The following is a 19,960-nucleotide window of genomic DNA, read 5'->3' on the forward strand; positions in this document are numbered from 1 at the left end:
CCAAGAAATTCTGTTGAGCTGGTGGAAGAATTTTACTTTCATTATAAGTATCAAGTGCATTTTTGCAGTTCGCACACACTTTAGTTATTGCTCAATAACTATGAAAAAGAACAGGAATACTTTCAGTTTAGTTTTATTATATTATAACAGATCTGCAACTACAGCTTATTTCAGCCAAAACATTTTTGTATTCCAAACTCTTAAAAAATATCTACATTAATCATATTTTTCTATTCTTAAAAATAAAAAAATCTACCTAGCATACCAATGCTGCTACAGCACTTGAAAGGGTGCATTACTTATGTAAATTCTACTGTAAATTTAATTACTGTTGCAGCCATTATTCTTCCTCATCTTCCTCTCTGCTGCTTTGGCTTCAGGTTTCAAAAAGTTTGTTAAAAGCTGTTCCAACTTCTGAAACCATATCAGAGGCAGTCATTGAACGTCCAAATTTTTGAAAGGCTTGGTTGTTACATTGCCTTGTAAGAGAACAAGCTCCAAATGCAGCCACTAGGAAAGGATTCTGACTGAAAGGAAAAAAGAAAAAAAATTATGTAGAGCTTATGATGTAGTAATACGTAGTAAAAATTATGTAGCAAAACTGTGTATTCAGCAGGAACACACTAATAATCTCACTGAATTTAGTTACAATTGTTGCATGATAAAGCTGGAGTCAGTAATGGTGACAATGCAATTCAGGGACTCTTCACTACTTCTATTTCCTCTCTGTAGTAAGTTTTGCAGTGTTACAGGCAGCCGCCTCACACTGCTTCTTCCATTTCTATATTATGGCTCTTTAGGATAGAAATCTCCTTGTAAGCACTTCCCATCAAAACTCCAGCCTAAAGATTCTCAGGTTTAGAAAAGCTGAAGGTTAATAATACCTGTAAAAAGCTGTTTCTAAAGGTAGTACCTAAGCAGTCTGCAAACTCAAAAAGACACCTCTTTTAACAGTCTGGTATAGCAGTCTGCTATAACAGTTTGATATAGGTTCCCATTTATTACTGCACAGGAACATGTGCATTCCACACCTATCTTAAATTTTACTGCCTTCATTTCTAAGCACCCCTTTCTCTTCCCCACCCAAGCCCATTCCCAAGGGCTTTGGGTTGGATTTAGCTAGACAGAGAAACTGGGGATTGACATGATCCACTGAAGTGGACAAGAACTTCTTCCTTCCCTAGCACACGTGGGGAACGTGGTAATGCAGAGGTAGTTTTAGGTTAAGCCACCTGAAGACTGCCACAGGTAGTTGGGCTTTCCTTGGCACATGTAGGTGGTTCTGAATAGACCAGCAATTCCTAAAAGGCCTGCTGTGGCACAGCAGTGGAAGTGTGCTGCCAAAAATGATACATTTTAAGTACAAGGTCTGGCAGGAGCCCTGTCATCCAACCCATGGGGCTCTGCACAGATCTAGAAATGTGGTGGTGGAGGAGCAGTGGTAATTAACACTACCACCGCTCCTCTTCTACCTAATTTCCAAGCTCTTCTACCTAATTTCCAAGATCAGGACTGCAGACTGACCCAATGTCACTCATCCAGCCTGCATGCCAAAAGGTTGTCCACCCCTTCCCTTTTCAGGTGTTAAGAGTGAAGTGTGCCACCAATTCTAACATAGAAGAAAAGAAGTGTCCCAGTTATCAAAAATCTGGAAAACACTGTAGCACAGTGCTTCTCAAAGTGGTGGTTCGCAGGTCTGCAGCGAGTTGCCAGGAAAGAAAGACATATATTTTCAGAAGTGTAACACTGATATGTCATAGCACCACAGTTTGTATGTTCCAACACTCCAGGTGACATCTCGTCATGTGAGGTGAGGAAAGAAAAAGAAACAGCCGGTCGCGCATTTGTGTAGTGCTGTTACATGCAGTTGCTGCTACTGGCTGAACCAGGCACTAGTCCCTGGCCCACAGGAAAAAAAAACTGCCGGTCCACCACATCGGATAGTTTGAGAAGAACTGCTGTAGCAGACTGTACAGACAAAGTCCCTTGGAAACCCAAGACATCTGGAGAACACACCCTTACTGGTGTATGCTGCTTCCTGCAGAGACTTAGCATTCAACCTACTTTACACATTAAGGTTTTGACTGTAAAGCAAGATGCAACTGTCTTTCAGCAAAAATGGGTTTATTTTTCCCTAGATTTGTCAAATTTCAGCCTGATTAAACTAGTTACTAATCTTGTCGTAAGCCCTAGTTCAGTGCTGTAATAAAAGACTAACTACAGACTACAACTTCTGCTGACATATCCATGTGAACCAGGCAGCATCCCCACAATACTAAGAAGTTTGTCCGCACCTGTCATGACAGTAAGAAATAAAACTGCGCTTCAAAATCAAAAATATACTTTTTGGAAAGTAAAGCCAATAAAAGAAGTTTAAATTGCATCTTGAAAAATGTAACATTAAAATAAGGGAAGTCCAGGGGAAATCTGAAGAGCAAATAGTCAAATATAAAGAATTTATTTGTTAAATTATATTCTAGGCAAAGAAATCAATACAACTGATGTTGAGAAGATGCCTACTCAAGATCTCCTTTTGTTAAGCAATGAAAATGAATCTGTGTCAGTGACTGAGATGTTGGAACACAGTGATAATGAGCAGTAAGTTATAAGTACTAGCTGCTGCACATCCAAGCATTCTGAAAGAATAAAATGGTCTGAAATATATAGTCATTAATATCAGCTATTGTACACGGGGACTATGGGCAACTAATCATCTTTAAAGAGACAGCTACTAGGATTTATAGGCCACTGAGGACTATTTCAGGAATTACTGTTAAAATTTAAAAGATTCCTAAACAAAAATGATCCTGGGACCAAAGACATGGGCATCACTATGAACCAACATACAGATGGCAGTCAGGTGATAGGAATATAACTGCATGTTTTAACAATAGGTGTCCACAGTATGCCTTAATGTGAAGTATTGTGTTCAGTCCTGATTATCATATCTCAAAACAGAAAAGGTTTATATAGAAGGAGGATGACAATGCCTAGAAGTATCCTTGAAATATGTCATATGAGGAGAGATTAAAAAGAACGACTCCATAGAGGAGACAAATGATAAAATTGCATATAACAAATGATGCAAGACATTAAATAAAATGTTCCTATTTACCTTCTCATGTAAGATAAAAACCAGGGACTTGCAATTAAATTAGAAGACAAGGCATCTATAACTGACCAAAGGAACTTATTTGACATGGTGTGCAACTTTCGGAACTAATTGGCAGAATATGTAAATGAGCTTCCAGAGTTTATTAAGTATTGTTCATTCAGAGAGAAAATTATCCAGACTGTGCTTTTTAGGATTTCTTGCAATTTCCTCTGAAGCAGCTGGTACTGGTCACTGTCACAATAAAGATAAAGGACCATATGGGCCACTAGTCTAATCTGATAGTAACTGTCATATATTCTTATGACAAAAGAGCTAACAATGGCTTCAAAAGCATGGCTGCTTTCAGTACAGACAAATGAAATGCTTGTCAGCACCTGTAATTGGTTTAGTTGGCTCAGAGTTAGCCCCTTTGAATTATACATTTTATTTATAAAAGTTTCAATTTACATGACAAATTACACTTGTTGAATCACCTAACTGCGTGAAGATAAATCAAGCCAAAGAGAGAACACAGCATGATATGTATTTGTTTATTATTGGGATCTCACTACTTTCCAGTGACTGTCATTTATTTAGTGCCATGTGTTATATACATTCTGCCTACGAATTCAATCATTTTGAAAACACATGTTCTGGTAAACAAATGCTCTTGGAAATCAATTCCGGCAGGTTTGCATCCTTTTTCTGCTTTACAATCTCGGATGATTTCTGAAGTCAAGACAACATTTGGCTTCATAAAAATTTCAGCACCTACACTGGGTGCTCTAAACTACACCAAAGTGGATGTACAGGTGCCCTATTCCCAATGCCCCCAACTTTTTTTTTTTTTTGAGTTTCCTACCAGCATTTCTGCAACAGTTGCCATAACGATAATGGATTCATCTGAGAAGAGGAGTCACTAATGCAATCATACCCATTTGTCTTTTCTGGTCCAGCAAGAAATGCCCAATGTGCTAAAACTCCAAGGGAACCCGAAAGGAGGTCTCCCTGTCCACCACATCTTCTGCTGCTTCCTTCATGACTGCAGACGAGTACTACAAAATAAACCAACACACAAAAGGTCATGCACCTTTACTCTTTTTAATGATGCATATAACCATAGCTGTGAGAACTGAAGAAACACACACAAAATGCAATGTACGCTGGAATAACTTCTTAATCAAAGAGATCTTGGTAAGTTACAATTGTAAGGATTCTATCACAGCTTTCAATTATAAAAAAAAACTTTTAAAAGTATCTTATTTCCTTTTCTCTCAGCTTGGACAATGGATTGTCTCTAGTTAACTTCACATTTTATGTTTTCATGAACTCATGTCATCATCACACCCACCACAACCAACACCACCAGAGCTGAACCAGGACTGGGTTTCTGCAATGACAGTGGTACAAATACAGAGCACTCCACAATCCTTGACCTGCAGTTTCCAAATCTGAGGCAAGTGTATTTATAACAAACAAAGGGGAATAAATAGCAAAAACACCACTAGCCCTCCTCTCGAACCTGCAGTGCTTGGGTCAGAAGACAACACTTTGAAAGTATTTTCCTTAGGCTTTGTAAAGACAAACTATTTTTTAAAAATCCTATACCACAGATCAAGTTCCACCAGAGTATCCCTTTCAACTCTCAAAAGTAATGACCAAAACATTCAAATATCCTGTTGCATATGCATCCACTGTCACCATAAAACAATCAAGCAAAAATTCTAACAGAAAGTTACAGCATAGCATCTCTTTACACTGTACACTCTGTTGAGCAGGGACCTTGTTTAACATTTTCAGAAGCCAGAAGTATTTCTGACTTTTTGGGCTAAGGGACCAATGTCAACCCTCAATATTTCTTGCAGACACTCTTGTTACCCACTGCACAATTCAAAGGGGATGAAGGAAAATGCAACCAGTGTCCTCAAACCATCAGTGTTCTACAAATCAGTTTGGGAACTAGTTTAAAAAACAGAGGACAGGATTGGGACACAGACCCAGCAACTGACTGGCTTATTGGTTACCTTGGGCAAGTCCCATCATCACTCAGCACCTCAGTAATTTGTTGAGGCACTATGAGAGCTACTTTGTTACTTTTTTAAAAAAAAGTGAACTGTACCACCTACATTCTTATCCCAAAGACATGAGAGAAGGGCAAGTTCACATTTGTGCTACTACAGCAAATGCCCCAGAGATAGTTTTCTGCAGCACTTCTGTATACAATAGAATGATCATAACTTGCTTGATTATGCAAATGTTTCAATGCAGCTGTTCTCCCAAATTCCTTTCCTGGGTTAGAATCCACCCTCTTCTCTTCCTGTCAGGCTGTGGGACAGGGACATAAAGCCTTTCCTCCCACCTCAATAGGGAAGGGAAGCTACTGGTGTCACAAGCATCCAAGCAGAGTTGAGCTTTTCATACTGCAACTTGAATGGAAAGCAGCAACAGCTCTCACTACCTTAACACTCATTTGCTCTCTCTACCCAGAAACAGCTGATGCTTCCTATGCCCACTCATCTGCTAGGTTCTAGGGCCAAGAATAAATAGAACTTGTTCCAGCAGGACACAAATATTTGGGACAGTAACACCTCTTTCCACCTCCCTGAAATCTTACCCCTCACTTTGCTTACAGTTGCAACACAGAACTGTACAGTAGTTCAGGTTCTCTTGCCAGTTGTCCCAAAAATAATTGCTAAGCTCATCAAGCTAGGCAACAGGACATTTCTGATGCCTGAGGGCAGGGGTTCATTTGGCGCTTTACAGATGTCACCACAGCATACCCAGAAATTAACTTATTTTCCAATTTTTACCCTTGCCCACCTAAACTGGATTCTAGATATGCTTCTCAGTGAGCACTTTTACACACCAACTTTAGTCAGATAAACTACATGAAAACTGTCCCTTTGTTGTGGTGCTTTGTTTTGTTAATAGAATCAGTTGGGGAATATGTCCCCTACTCTGTTGCTTTGAGGTGGTAGCTCCTCGGGTTTTCACTCTAAGGTCTTGAGTACCTTTTAGAAAGCAGAACAGAAATCCTATGTTAAGGGCTTTTTGGTTTTCCAAGTAGTAGCTGAGCATATGCCCCTACCAAATAGTCCATTTTCACTATGTACCTCAAAATGTCACAGTCCTCAAAACTTCTAATCAGGTTTGAACTGTAAAGGAACTCAGCAACCTAAGGCCGTTATAAAAAGTCTCAAATATGTACACACCACCTTGAAGGCAATAAACAAAAGCGGATCTTTGCAATCTAAGCACAGAAAATAGAAACAGAAAAAACTGCCATACTAGCAGGAGAGTAGACTATGGTGCACAGAGTAGGTATGGAATCTTCTTCATTGAAGGTTTCAAAGAAAAGGCTGGAGAAACATTAATCTGGGATAGCATAGGAATAATGGGTCTTGTGTTTGTATAGTGGGGGTTATGCGGATGACCCCTGAGGTCCCTTCCAACCCTACAGTTCTACGGTAGGTGACAAAACATGACATAGCCTCCAAAAATGCAGAATTCTGGGTATGTAATTTAAAAACGTAGCTGGCTGTGTTATTCTGAAATCAAGGAGAAGGCAGGGTAGACTTGCACTTTATAAAATAACCAAAGTAGATGTAAATATATGGCACAAGCTTTCGTGAGCTGAAGCATCTAACCCACAGGTTGGCTCTGGCCCATTGAGCTACTGGTGAGCAAGAGTTTAAGGAAGTGGTTAGTGGTTGGTGTGGCCTACCACAGAATATGGGCCCCTATGGCTTACGTAGACCTGGGCAGACAGAGGTAGTTAAGCTGTGTCAGTCTGAAGTCACACAGAAGACTGGGTAGATCTGCTCCTTACATATTAACTAACCAGAGCTATATAGCATCTAAGTGGGCATGACCACTGGAGGCAGAAAGGCAAGCAATGGCTGTGTGAAAAAGCCCTCACACCCTGGAGCCATTTGGCCTAAAAGGAGACATGTGGTCTGGATCCACTCCAAGGAACAAGATGAATTCAATATCCTTGCTCTACAGTCTAGACTTTAACACAGCAGCAAAATGTCCCAGTACTGGTAAACCTGAGACCATTGCTTACCTGAATCCACAGGCATGCTCCAGATCTGAAAGTTCACTAACGCTGCAGCTTCAGGCTTGTTTCCACTCTGAGGGCCTGCCAGACCTCAAGGAGTTAAGAGCAGGCACAAATGGATGAGTTTTCAGCATCCTCACTGATGCATTTAGTTTGGAATGTGCCAGGGGACTTGGGTGGGCAGGGCATGCTCAAGCTCACTCCAGTACTAAGATATGTTGTGTTATACACAATGCCTAAAACACCTCATTTTGGAAACAAGTTTTGCAGACCAGAAGGCTAGAATCAGAACATTTTCTGAGAGACCACCTCTGCACAAAACAGATGGCCATGTGGCTGATTTTGCATTACACAGTGGTAGTGACTAACAATAATGTAGGCTCAGTACTAAATGGAGATAACTATTCATAAAACCAAAAAAAACACTCCAAATATTTTTGTTCTGTATTTAGCAACAATTACAATAATGTATGTTTATGTGAGGACAGCAAAGCACTTTTCAGTCCATTAGGAACAGAAGAGGAAGTTAGAAATAAAACCTACTAGGAATTAAAATTTTAAATCAGGAGGCCTGGGTATTTTGCACCCACTGGAAACATGAATGTAGTGCCATTATCCAAAAGAGACAAACAGAATGACCAGGACATCTCGGTGAGTTAACTTTTCCAAGATAATGGAAAAACTGATACAGGTTTCAATAGTTGAAGAATCAGTTATATTTCCATGTTTTAAATGATGCTCAATTTGGTTTTATGGAAAACAGGTCTTGGCAAACAAGCCTGATGTAATACTTTGATGAGATAATAAGGTATAAAAGATAACGGTGCCAAGGTAAGACATTTATAAGGTGTTTCATGCAGTACTGCACCATATTCTAACTAAAAAAGTAGCAAAATATGACAAAAACAAATGTTAAAAGTATTAATAACTGGTTATTTCTAAAAATCCCCCAAATCATCACTGGGCGCCTCCAGTGAGGTTCTACAGGGATCAGTGCAAATCCAATGTTTTCATAAGTGATCTGAAATAAAAAAAACTGGTACAATTCAAAAAATAGGCAGAGTACTTCATAGTGTGGACAGCAGTGGTGGAGAATCACTTTGATAACCTAGGGCTGATTATCATAAAACAAAACGTGTTTTAATATGGCCAAATGCAAATGCACTAGGAATAAGGCAGGCCACAGGACCAGAATGGGGGCTGTATCATCCAAAAAAGAAACTTCTAAAAGGGCCTAGAAGTCACAGTGGATTAGCCGCTCTGTACGATGTCCTAATATGATACTGTGGCAAAATGGTTTAATAGGATCCTTGGGTATATAAACAGGGGAGTAATAAGTAGGTAGATCTTTTTTACCATTGTACACAGCACAGGTAAGAGCAATATTGGAATACAGTGCCTAGTTCCCGTGTCCACATTTTAAGAAGGCGTGTGGAAAATTTGAGAGGGTGCAGAAAAGAGCCAAAAAATATTTAAGGGCCGGAGAAAAAAAACGCCTTACAGTGAGAAACCTAAGGAGTTTACTCTGTTCATCTTATGATATTAACACTGAAAGGTGACTGTTTACAGTGCTTAAGTACATTCATGGAGAGAAAATACCAGGTACTCAAGTACTCATATCTAGTGGAAAACAACATGACTGAAACCACCCATTGGAAGTGAAAACCAGGCAAATTCAAGTTAGAAATAAAGTACAGATATTAATATTAATGAATGTTATTAAACCCTTGCAACAAAATTATTAAAGAAAGTGGTGGATTCTTTATCTCTTAAGTTCTCTAAATCAAGACTGGATGGGCTACATGACCCTCAAAGAAAATGATTTCTTCCATGTTTCTCTTCACTAATTATCAGTTTTTCCCGTTGGAACAACCTGTACCATTTAACCAAAAAATTTAAGATCTCTATTTCCTATAAAAAACTTAATGTAGTTACCAAACATTGCTGTCCCTCATTACAAAGAATGTGCAGCTTTAAGATTCCTCACTTTGACTAATATCTTTATTAATATGCATCTGACTCTGCTGCTACCCGTACAAATGAGTAACTTTTCCTTTTTTTTTCCTTTGCAGCTGGGTCCACAAAATAGTTAAGCTAGACACTGTGGACTCCTAGTAACTTGCCCCAGTTCTAATGACCAGGCTGCAGTAATAACCCTGCTGATGTGGAAAAGGTAAGCTGGCTTTTATTTAAAGGGTGCTTATACTGTTATATTCCCTAATCACACTTTTAAAACTTAGAAAGGTCCTTGAGAGTAGCTCAGCAATCATTGGAGAGTTTAACACATTCAGGTCTTTTTTGACTTTTCCAGCCATTTCCAGCTCCTGGATGGACCAGGAGCTGGGAAATTACTCTGATGCCAGGTGGCCACCAGAGACCCTGCTGGAACTGTAGAATGGAACAGAAACTTCTCCATCAGCAACAACATGCAGAACCAGAATGAGAATTAGCTCCCCATCTCCGGCAGCAAGAGAACTGACTGACTGGACATGACAACAGCATCTAAGTAAGAAAGGGACTCGGACAAGTACCCAAACAGCCACTTTTACACCCACAAAATAAGTGGAAGACACTTTAGCTTGAAGCTAGTGTGGAATGGGGCTGGCAATTCTGCTAAGAGCTGGCTTTTTACTGTGAGGCACTCCTCTAACTTGCCCCTTTTTCTATGTTCTCCCCTATTCCTCTGAGCAGTATGAGAGGAAGTGGTGAAAGGACCATGCTACTAGTATGCGCTGGCAGGAGAACTTGCCTTAAAGTAGATGTCTCACTATCTACCAAAAACTGGTTTTTTAAGCTATACATGGTGCTGGGGAAACTGTAAAAATACAAAACAATTTATTTTAAAAATAAACTGATGCCTCAAGGACCCAACTAAATTTTAAACTTGTTAGGAACAAAAATTGGTATAACCACACTTTATTATTGCCCAGTTCTCCAAAGAATAGTAAAAAGAAAGCCTTAGAGAGCTGTGCCATATTGAGTAAAAGCTGACTTACCTCTTCCCCAAAGGCTGAGTACTCACGCCTGCCCTGCTCTCTGATGGGACTGATATCACCTACCAAGTGCATGGTGGGGCTCATCTTTGTAGAGCAGGAAATCAACAAATGAGGACCAGGCTATAAAGCAGAATTGCAAAAGGAAAGAGAAAAAAAAAGTATATAAAACTTAATTAAAAGTCTTGCTGATCACATTTCCTGGGAAGTTGGCAGCTCATACCTGAACCGAGCTTTTAAAGAAAGAGCAAGACATGTAAGAACAACACAGTTCTCACTTGCAGTGAAAAGAGTAGAGGTCTTTTGCCAATTTCATGGAGGCCTATGTAAGCAAATGAACTATTCAGTTTTTAAGGCCAGAAGGAACTGTGTTTTGGACAGCTAATTTAACTTACTGCAAAACAGGCCAAAATGCTGCACCAAGTGGCTGCCACACGAAGCCCGTAATATCAGTACAAGCTATAGCAGAAATTTTGGAAGCAATCCAGCCTTGATTAAAGGTCTTCAAGCAACTGAGAATCCACTGAAGCCCTAGGTAAATGATTCCCACAGTTAATTTAATTTATTGTGCAAAATCTCTGCCTTATTTTTAAAATGAATTTGTCTAACTTCAGCTTCCAGACACTGGAAATGCCTCTTTCGGTGCTCTGCTATCAGATATCTTCTCCCAATATATGTATTTCTAGACTGTTATCAAGTAATATCATAACTTTTCCATGTTAAATTAAACACATTAACTCCTTTAGTCTCGTTCAGATTTATTCAGATGGCAAAGAAAAAGGATAATCTTGAGTGCTACACTTACCTTATAAACACCAAAGTCAAAGTGGTAAGTAACCAATATTATCAATATTAGACAATTCTGTTCCTCATTGTCTATATCTTGTCCTGCACTTCTACAGTTTTCCCTGTATCCTCAGGGCACATAGCATCCTCATAATTTGTATTGAAAGTTCCAACTTTCACCTTCTGTAGCATATTCAGATTTACTTTTCAAAGTTTACACATGCATTAGAGGTCTTGTGGGGGAGAGTTTAAGAGGCAAATCTGGAAACCACAATAGATAAAAGAAGAAACAGCATGCTAAATGCATAAGCTGAAGCTGTCTAAGATGTACGGAAGGAGAAAGGTAAGCTATAAGGATTGTTGGAGGATGGCAATTTGAGAGTGAAAGGAGAGGGGTAGTAGCAGGAGTATACAGATTTTTTTCAGAACATGGAACTGGACCCAGAGCACACTGTCCTGATCCGATCCTGGATTTCCCCCCACACTGGAATCATCATGTGTGGTGTTTGAGCTGAAAAAAAAAATGACATCAGATCAAGAGAACACAGATGAAGCAGAAGTTAAGCTTAGAGAACTTGAAGACTATAACAAGGTACGTGACAGAGATTGATCCTTTGCTGTGGCCTAAAGCAGAAAGCAGTGCTTCTTCTTGCAATGTAATTTTAGAGTCAGAGTTGAGGAGCTTCTCTGTGCCGACAAGGCTAAACATTATATCTCAGATGCAATTAGCTGGATACAAAGAACATCCCAATCAACAGGAAACAGAGCTGACTCTTCTGCTTGCCAAGCAAACACCTGCCTTGATTACAAACTCTTCCCCAGGACTACAGACTTTATATAGTGATGTTTGTAACAGACATCATAAGTTATATTAACTCCAGAATCTAAGACTGCTTTCTCAGATGCCTCAACAATCCTGTCTATACGGTCAAAGGACCCAAGATGGATAAACTTCTATAATGGAAAAAAATGGCCTGGTGGAACCAATCCACTACACTTAAAATCATTCTACTACACAGAACGATTATTTTTCATGACAAACTAAATGGCTGGATACCTAACTTTGAAAAGACAGGTGAGCAACAGAGGCAGAAGATGGAAGAATAACAATGGTAAAAATACCAAAAGACATCATACATTCTCCAAGCTCACAGCACATGCAATGATCCCAAATCAGACTTGGAAAGCAGCTGTTTTGCTTCCCATTTTCACGGCCTCTGAATCCTCCTGGAAAGAGGGGCTAGGGCTAGTTGCCTACTCTTAGAATTTTCAAGAAGATGGACACTAATCCCAAGGGTAGGCAAGAGGAACACAAAATAGAGACTCTCTTCTCCCTCCATTTTCCACCGTTCAGGAAAATTCAGTCATTAGTATGCAGTGGAAAAAACAAATGCTGCTCCAGAATATTATATGGAATACACAGTGGCCAGGATATTTTAACTTTTGGCAGACTATAATCAAAATAACTGTTACAGTGGTATACTTTTTTCCTGAGATGGTAATTCATATTAGCTCACACTGCATACAGAGATCTTGTTTAACATCCAAAAAAGGTTTTATATTAATGAGGCATAAGAACATTATGTGAAATAAAGTTATATAAATTAAAGAAAATCATTTTGGCATAAAGCAGGCAAATCACTCTCTAAAGTCCTAAGTAATAATGTAACCACCTTTGGAAGAAGTACTTTAAAAGGTGCAGTTGTTACCTATATAAAATTTAATATGAATGCTGTTAAGACTACATCGCATGGCTAGTTTGTTTCCAGCACTCACTGCTGTGGCATTGTAGAGGACAGACGTTCACAGATCTACAATAAAAAGCTCTGACAACATCAAGTGACTGAGCGGTCTATGCAGCCATCCAAGACTGCTTCATTCCTCAGCTACATAAAGACAGGAAGAAACAACAAAGCTGTCTCGGAGTAAATTTATTTGGAACTAATTTGGTAATGACTCAATCAGATAGTATAGTCTCTCACTCAATTTAGGATTTTAAAACACTTGACAAAAAAATAAGCTCTTCAACATCTGAGGTAGGTAACACCCATTTTAAAGACAGAAACAGAACCATAACATGACTTCCTTAACATCTGAGGCAGTGCAATGCCTCCACCCTTTCTAAACATCAACCTTCAAAAGACATTTACACTGCTATGCAGAAAAAAACAACAGGGTCATTGAATCAAATCAACCAGTTACAGATGAAACAAAACTTAAAACAATCCCAAAGAATCACAGAACTGAAAACTAGGCTTACCTTTTTCTCCATCTGAAATAAGATCTCGTTCTCCCTTCTGAACAACTGTCAAATTCCCCATGGCTTGGCTGAGCCTTAACACACATCCATGATGATCATTACTATCTACAGGGTCTCTAAGCTATAACACAAGAATTCCATACAGAATTACATACTTTACCATGAGGACAAAATAGTGTCTAAACAGATTAAGTGCATCTTTCTATACATATTTTTTACATTCGTTCCCTCCATCCATTTTGTGCTGCTAAAAATAATTATATGAAAGGGGGTTTTTTAGCATTTAAGATCTGCCAGCAATGATCTTGTGTTGTCATGACAACTAACACATGGGGATAAGTAAACCTGCATGATACTCTTTCCAGTAATGAGGAACAATATACTAAATGGTTGAAATGGTATCCAAGTATTTTAAAAAAAAAGGGAAAAAAACTTGCACATGCAAAATTCCCACTAAAAAATAAAATAAGCTCACCATAGCTTCATACAGTCTGCTGAACTCCATATAATTCGGAGTAAGAATAGCTCTCTGGTAGCCTTGAATAAGAGAAGGCTGTTGGGAAATGAGCCACAATCCATCCTGCACAGGACAGTAGGAAAATAATTTAGTTAACAGATTTTTAAGTGTCAGACAACAACAAAAAGGAAATAAAAGAAAAAACATACTTACGGCATCAATGACAATAGGGATTCCTTTGACCTTGGATTTTTCTATAATACCCTGCAAGAAATATAGGTTGATTGTAAGATGCTTGCTGTACTTAACTCTCACCACAACTAAAGGAAATTCACTGTTTTTCCTTTTGTCTAAAATGTGCAGTCCAATCAGTCTGATCACACAGGTCACCATTTCAAAGTAAGGATTAAAGTGGTGATTAGAATCTGAAAAGTGATAGCAGACACTTCCATACCAAAGTTGTTCATTTTACGAAATCATATTTTCTAACTCAGCATGAGGTTTTAGAGTCAAGCTGTGCACTTTGTTTCCTGCGTAACCAACAGCATTAGAGATTTTGCAAATTAAACTTTGGTAACAACTGTTACCAAACTGATTATGAGAAAATAATCCAACTTGTTTTTCATTAGGTAATGGACTTTATGAGGCTAACATAAATTTAAAAAGCATATCCCTAGTCAAAAAAGGGAAAAAGATGGTGACCAAAATCACTCAGCAAGTAAACCTGTTGAGCAAGAAAGTGCTAATTTAAGTTATTTTTCTGATCTCACACATATTGAAGTATATGAATGCACTGTCAGCATATCTTATATGAGATATGAGCTGTGTAGTTATATGTTCATGTAAATGTAGGTTTCATATTACCAGCATGGGTTTAAAATAACCTAAAGTCTTATACCAGGGGTTTGCATCCAGGGTGCCATGGCACCCTAAGGTGTTATAAGATCCTTTGCAGTTTGTAATGGAGGGCCAACAATATTAGCACTGTTAGGTGTGCAAACACCTACACATGATTCACAAGATAGTCTAGCGATTTCACACAGGAATCCAGTGTCAAAAACATTGTGATCTGTTGCAGTCTTTCCAAATTCTTTGCAACCAAAGAATTGCTGTATTTATTTTTCCATAGTCAAAAAAATGAGTGAAACCTAGGAGCTGGCATTTTCAGGGGGGTGTCTCAAATCTAACAAGGAGTGTCTTGAGTGTAAGAAGTTTGAGAACCACTACTCTAGAGGGCAGAGCTTTAATGCAAAGTTGTATTTTATACGAATCGTCTGTTCCCATTCCCTTTCAAAAGAAAGGAAATATCAGAATGTTTGTTGCTCTCTTTTGGATTCTGCCCTGAATCTTGAGAGTCTACCTAGATTCCCCGCTGTAACAGTGAATTTTATTTATCTAAACATGTTTAGTTTTTTAACCCTACAACCCTCTTTAGGTATCACGTGATTGTGAGCACCAGAGGTTAACTAGATATCGTGTGAGTAATATTTATCAGTTTAACACTGAGGGTGGCCTGCTTTTTTGCCTGTATTCAGTTAATTTAGAACCCAACAATATTTACAAGAAGTCCTTCCAATGCACATAGTTATGTTTGTTAACAGTTACTGGAAATTTATACACTTTCCTATAACAATCCACTTGTAGTTTTTTGCATGTGTGTGTACTGGGGAAGAATGAGGCAGGGAGCACACATTACATTCTTAAATCTTTCACACATCAGTGACAAAAGTAATTTGGTGCCACCTGCATAGTTTCCTAGAGGTGCACTGATACATTGGTCCCATATCGGATCGGCACCAATATAGGCAAAATTGACAGTATTGGCAATCAGCTTTTTTTGCCTGATGTGGCTGATAAATGCCCTGCATCCGCACAGCTGCAGCATGCAGCCGGCCAGGAGCACAGCCCAGTGGCTTGGAGAGCAGTATCTGACTGGTAAGTCTATTGCGGTGGGAGGGACGGGACATGTGGGGGCGCAGATTGAGGCTCTTGTGCTGAGGGAGGGAGTGGGGCTGGGGCAGATGCTGCACAGCTGGGGTGAGGTGCAAGATGGAGCCACGAGTGGCTCATCTGTGGGGTGTGGGGGAGAGTGTGGTTCCTGCCACTGTACACACCCCAGGAGGGCATGGGGGCAGTGTGCCCCTGTATCTGTGTGCGTGGATAGGGCAGGCTGCCACTGCAGGCTGGGGCCAGGCTCTTCCCAGCAGAGGGCAGGGCCAGGCTACACTTGTGCAAGCAGCAGTGGTGCTGGAAGGGAGGGCTGGGGGTGCCACAGTGAATTTTGGAGTGGCTGCAGCTCCCCACTGTAGCCCCTCTTCCAGCACCACCACTGCCCGCCCTGAGTACAGCCCAGCCTAGTCCCCACCACGAACAGCCCAGCCCCAGCCCCAGCCCCAAGCAGCTGCCGCCCTCACCCTGTGTACAGATCCAGGAGCACATGCCCCCTCGTGCCCTTCTGGGGTGCACATGGCAGTGACAGCTGCCCCCCACCCCCTCCCTGTGCCTCCTAGACAAGCTGCTTGAAGCTCCATCTGGCACCCTGCCCCAGCTGTGCAGAGAGTGCCTCAGACCCAGCCTCAGCCCCAATCCCTCCCTCACCACAGAAACCTCAGTCTGGCCCCCCCACCCCTTCCCTACAGACTTACCAGCCTGATACTGGTCACAAAGCTGCCCGGCTGCATATTGGAATCAGATTGGTATCAGTCAATATGGCTCCTTAAAAATTGGACATCGGTATTGACCCAAAAAATCTCTATCAGTGCACCCCTATAGTTTACCAGCACACTCTTTCTCCCAGGTACTCTAGAATGCAGCTTTGGGATATGCCCACAATTAATCTTTTGGCATACTGAAAACTCTGTTCTTGCTTTCTATTTTCTTTCACAGTTTTTATGGGTAACTGAAAAGAAAATAATATTGAAAACTCAGACTAAAGAGTAATTTTACTTCCAGGAACGTATATAAGAAATAGTGTTATGATTGTCAGTAACTATTACTTATAGGAAAAGTACCCTTAAGAGACCATTGCTGATTTCTTAAACAGAAATAAATTCATAAACTTTACAAATGTAGGCAATTCAAAGTTAATTATATTTACCAACTCTGCCACTCAAACAAAACTAACTGCCACTCAAACTTAAACTAGCATGAGCGAAGAGAATTAAGGTCATCTTCCTAATACCAGCAACAAAACCACTGAGATCTGGTGCCATTTTCAAACAATACCAATTATATCAGTAACCTTTGACTGTGAAGAGAGATCTAAATTGGCCACATTCCTCCATACTTAATATACTGTACCACAGGAATTAAAGGCAAATTCCTCTCTTCAGGAGAGAAAGAGCATACTCACTATTTACAGACTTTGAAACTTGGGAACCCAATTAAGCTATTTTAAATGCCAACATTACTAATTCTTTCACTGTTGACAGGACACCCCAAAACTATTTAGTTGTCTGACATGCATTACTTTTCATGGCCTGATCTCTGATTTACTTGAATGAACATCAGAAGACAATGAAACAGCAAAATTAAAAAAGAAACATACTGTTAGAAATGGAGTATTGTTAGAAATGCACAGCTTGCATCTTGCACCCGATAAGAAAGAAACACTGCCAAGGACTTCTTTTTCTTTTCCCAGCCTTGCCACAGCTTTTCTTATGCTAAATCGCAGACTCTCCCCCAGCTTCTCCCTAGCCTTTCTCATACAGATTACAGAAGCTGGAATTCAACTGACTGTGTCCTTGAAAAGGGGGGGGGGGGGTTGAACTCTTGGCGACCTGCTGTAGTTTCTGAGCATGCTTAATTAGCTGATGCATATTTACCTCTCCACCCTGCATACTTAAGTAGTTAATTATACTATACATGCGATGTATGTAGTGATGTAACCACATGTATGCTTGTATGAAACGGAAGTGAGCTGTAAGAGTTCCTGTTTCTGCACACGTGCCCAGGAGGGAGAAGATAAATACTGCCTGCAAAATTTCTTTGTTGGTTCGGAGTAATCTGAGTTCTTGACTTTGCTCTGACCCTATTTGCAAATACACCTTTTGTGCCATCTAATGAGTGTGTGTCTGTGATTTTTGTGGCCTCCAGAGAAACGAACCGCTTTATGCATCAATCTGGCACCCCAGATGGGACGTCTCTGGATCACCTCGGGGCCCAGTGACAAGATCGTCTCTGCCACCACGGGGAGTGTGCACCGAGCTGCCTTTTTGGGCTCGCCCAGGGGGTTTGAGACGTGAGTCGGGGTACCCGAGAGATTAAAGGCTCCTGTGCAAAATTTTTGGTTTCTGAGGACGCCAGACACACATTCCGGCATTCTGATCGAGATCTCTGGGGTATCTGAGTGAGTATACGAATTCCCTTGCCCAATTTGGTCTGGATCCGGGAACAAAAACGTGTTCGATTTACCGGGGGATTTTTGGCCTGGTTTTTGTTGTGAACCGTCTGTAACTAGGATCTTTTGGTATTTGGTGTGCGTTGGGCACACTTTTGTGGGCATTAATATGAGTGCGGGTTGCTCCCGTGTAGAAAACTCAGATACGCCTTTAAGTTATATATTACAAAACTTCAGTAAATTTGCAAAGCAGGCAGATTATGGAGTGAATATGAAAAAGGGTGATTTAATTAAGTTTTGTCAACTCGAGTGGCCAACATTTGGGGACCACTGGACCCCGAAAGGATCCTTTGTAGTAAAAGAAGTGATAGCTATCCATGAAATAGTTATGCAGAGCGGATATTGGAATCAATTTCCTTATATCGATTGTTGGTTGTGGGTGGTTCAAAATCAGCCACCTTGGATTAAGAAATGCTTAGTAAAGTCTCATGTGATGGTTGTTAAAGGAAAAACTCGAGGAGGACAGCCTGTACTCCCCGAGTCTAATGAGGGGGGGAATTCTGAATTGGCTGAGTATCGGACCCGCTCTCCGGTCACCCTGTCAGGTAGTGAGGATGAATCAGACACCTCCTCGGGATGCAGTCCCTCTGCACCACCGCTCCCTCCCTCAGGGAAACCATCACTGGCGTATCAAAGCATACCTAATGATTCAGAGCGTGAGCCTCAGCCAAGTGCCCCATCTGAATCAGGGAATAAGGGCTCTTATTTGCGCAAGACTGTAGAATCACAGCCGGTGCTGAATTGCCCGATGCGAGAGGTTATCGGAGAGGGGGGCAATGCAACTTTTGTCTACACCCCATTTAGTACTTCAGATTTATTTAACTGGAAGAAACAGAGCCCCTCTTTTTGTGAAGACCCTGAAAAGATGAGGGACCTGTTTCGATCTATTGGGGAAACCCATCGACCCACTTGGGCTGATGTCCAGATGATGCTCCAAACCCTCCTGACCCCGGAGGAGAGTAGATTAGTGTTGGGGATGGCAGAGCGCATTGCAGCAGCCAGGGTAGAAGCGGAGGGAGCTGCTGGTCGTACCTTGCGTGATACTTGCCCTGTTGAGGAACCGAGATGGGATAATCATACTGCAGAAGGAAGAGAGCTGAGTGCATGGTATCTGGGGATTACAGTGGAAGCAATGGGGAAGGCAGTGCCTCGGGTTACTAATCTGTCTAAATTGTATGAAGTGAGACAGGGAAGAGAAGAGGATCCCTCAGCTTTCCTCGGGAGGCTGTATGAGGCGTTCCACAGGTTTTTGGACCTAGATCCAGAAGCCCCAGATAATCAACGCATGGTAAATCTTATGTTTATTGGTCAATCCGCTGCTGATATTTGTAAGAAGTTACAGAAAACTGAGGGAGGTGCTGGGAAACCGATTTCAGAGCTGGTGGAAACTGCATATAAGGTATATGGGAATCGTGAGCATATGCAGGAGCGCGAGGATAAAAAGGCTCAGCGACAGATGGCACTGCTGGCAGCTGCTATAACTGGAGGTAACCCTGGAAAGGCTGGGATGCAGAAAGGGAAAGGAGAAAGAGTGGGAGCAGACGTTTGTGCTTACTGCAGGGAGAAAGGACACTGGAAGAGGGAATGCCCGAAGTTAAAGAGAGAGGGTGAACCAAGAGGTCACCTCATGCGGGCAGAGGAAAAGGGTGAGGATACAGAATGAAGGGGACGGGGATTTAAGACCACTACCCTTGGGGTTGGAGCCCGAGAAGATCCCATGGTAACCATTAGGGTTGGTGGCAAAAACTTTGAAGCCTTGGTGGATACTGGGGCTACATTTTCAATGATTCCAGAAAATACCCCCTGTGCAGGAACTAGTGAACAGCATGTTCTTGTGGAAGGGATTGAGGGAACGCAATCCTGACTCCCTGTTTGTAAACCACTCCTCACACCAAAGTGGGGGACCATTTG

At 40.9% G+C, this 19,960-nt stretch overlaps 1 protein-coding gene across 3 annotated transcripts in view; it reads right to left on the minus strand.

Moving 5' to 3' along the window:
* Positions 1-117: 117 nt before the first annotated feature.
* NAXD (NAD(P)HX dehydratase) overlaps positions 118-19,960 on the minus strand; it is a 65,605-nt gene continuing 45,762 nt past the window's right edge. For 2 of the 3 annotated variants that reach the window (XM_090022288.1, XM_090022274.1), the window contains 5 exons: positions 13,864-13,914; positions 13,669-13,773; positions 13,194-13,314; positions 4,029-4,149; positions 118-527 (listed from right to left, as the gene is read on the minus strand). In XM_090022288.1, the coding sequence (XP_089878414.1) occupies positions 377-527; positions 4,029-4,149; positions 13,194-13,314; positions 13,669-13,773; positions 13,864-13,914 (549 nt within the window). In that variant the 3' untranslated portion in view covers positions 118-376. Of the gene's footprint in view, positions 528-4,028; positions 4,150-10,150; positions 10,271-13,193; positions 13,315-13,668; positions 13,774-13,863; positions 13,915-19,960 lie in introns of those variants that run through there. The other variant, XR_016438508.1, reaches the window with a different exon arrangement.

This window comes from Crocodylus siamensis, chromosome 1 (assembly GCF_052110815.1).
Source record: "Crocodylus siamensis isolate JL-2025a chromosome 1, ASM5211081v1, whole genome shotgun sequence".
Lineage (NCBI taxonomy): Eukaryota > Metazoa > Chordata > Crocodylia > Crocodylidae > Crocodylus > Crocodylus siamensis.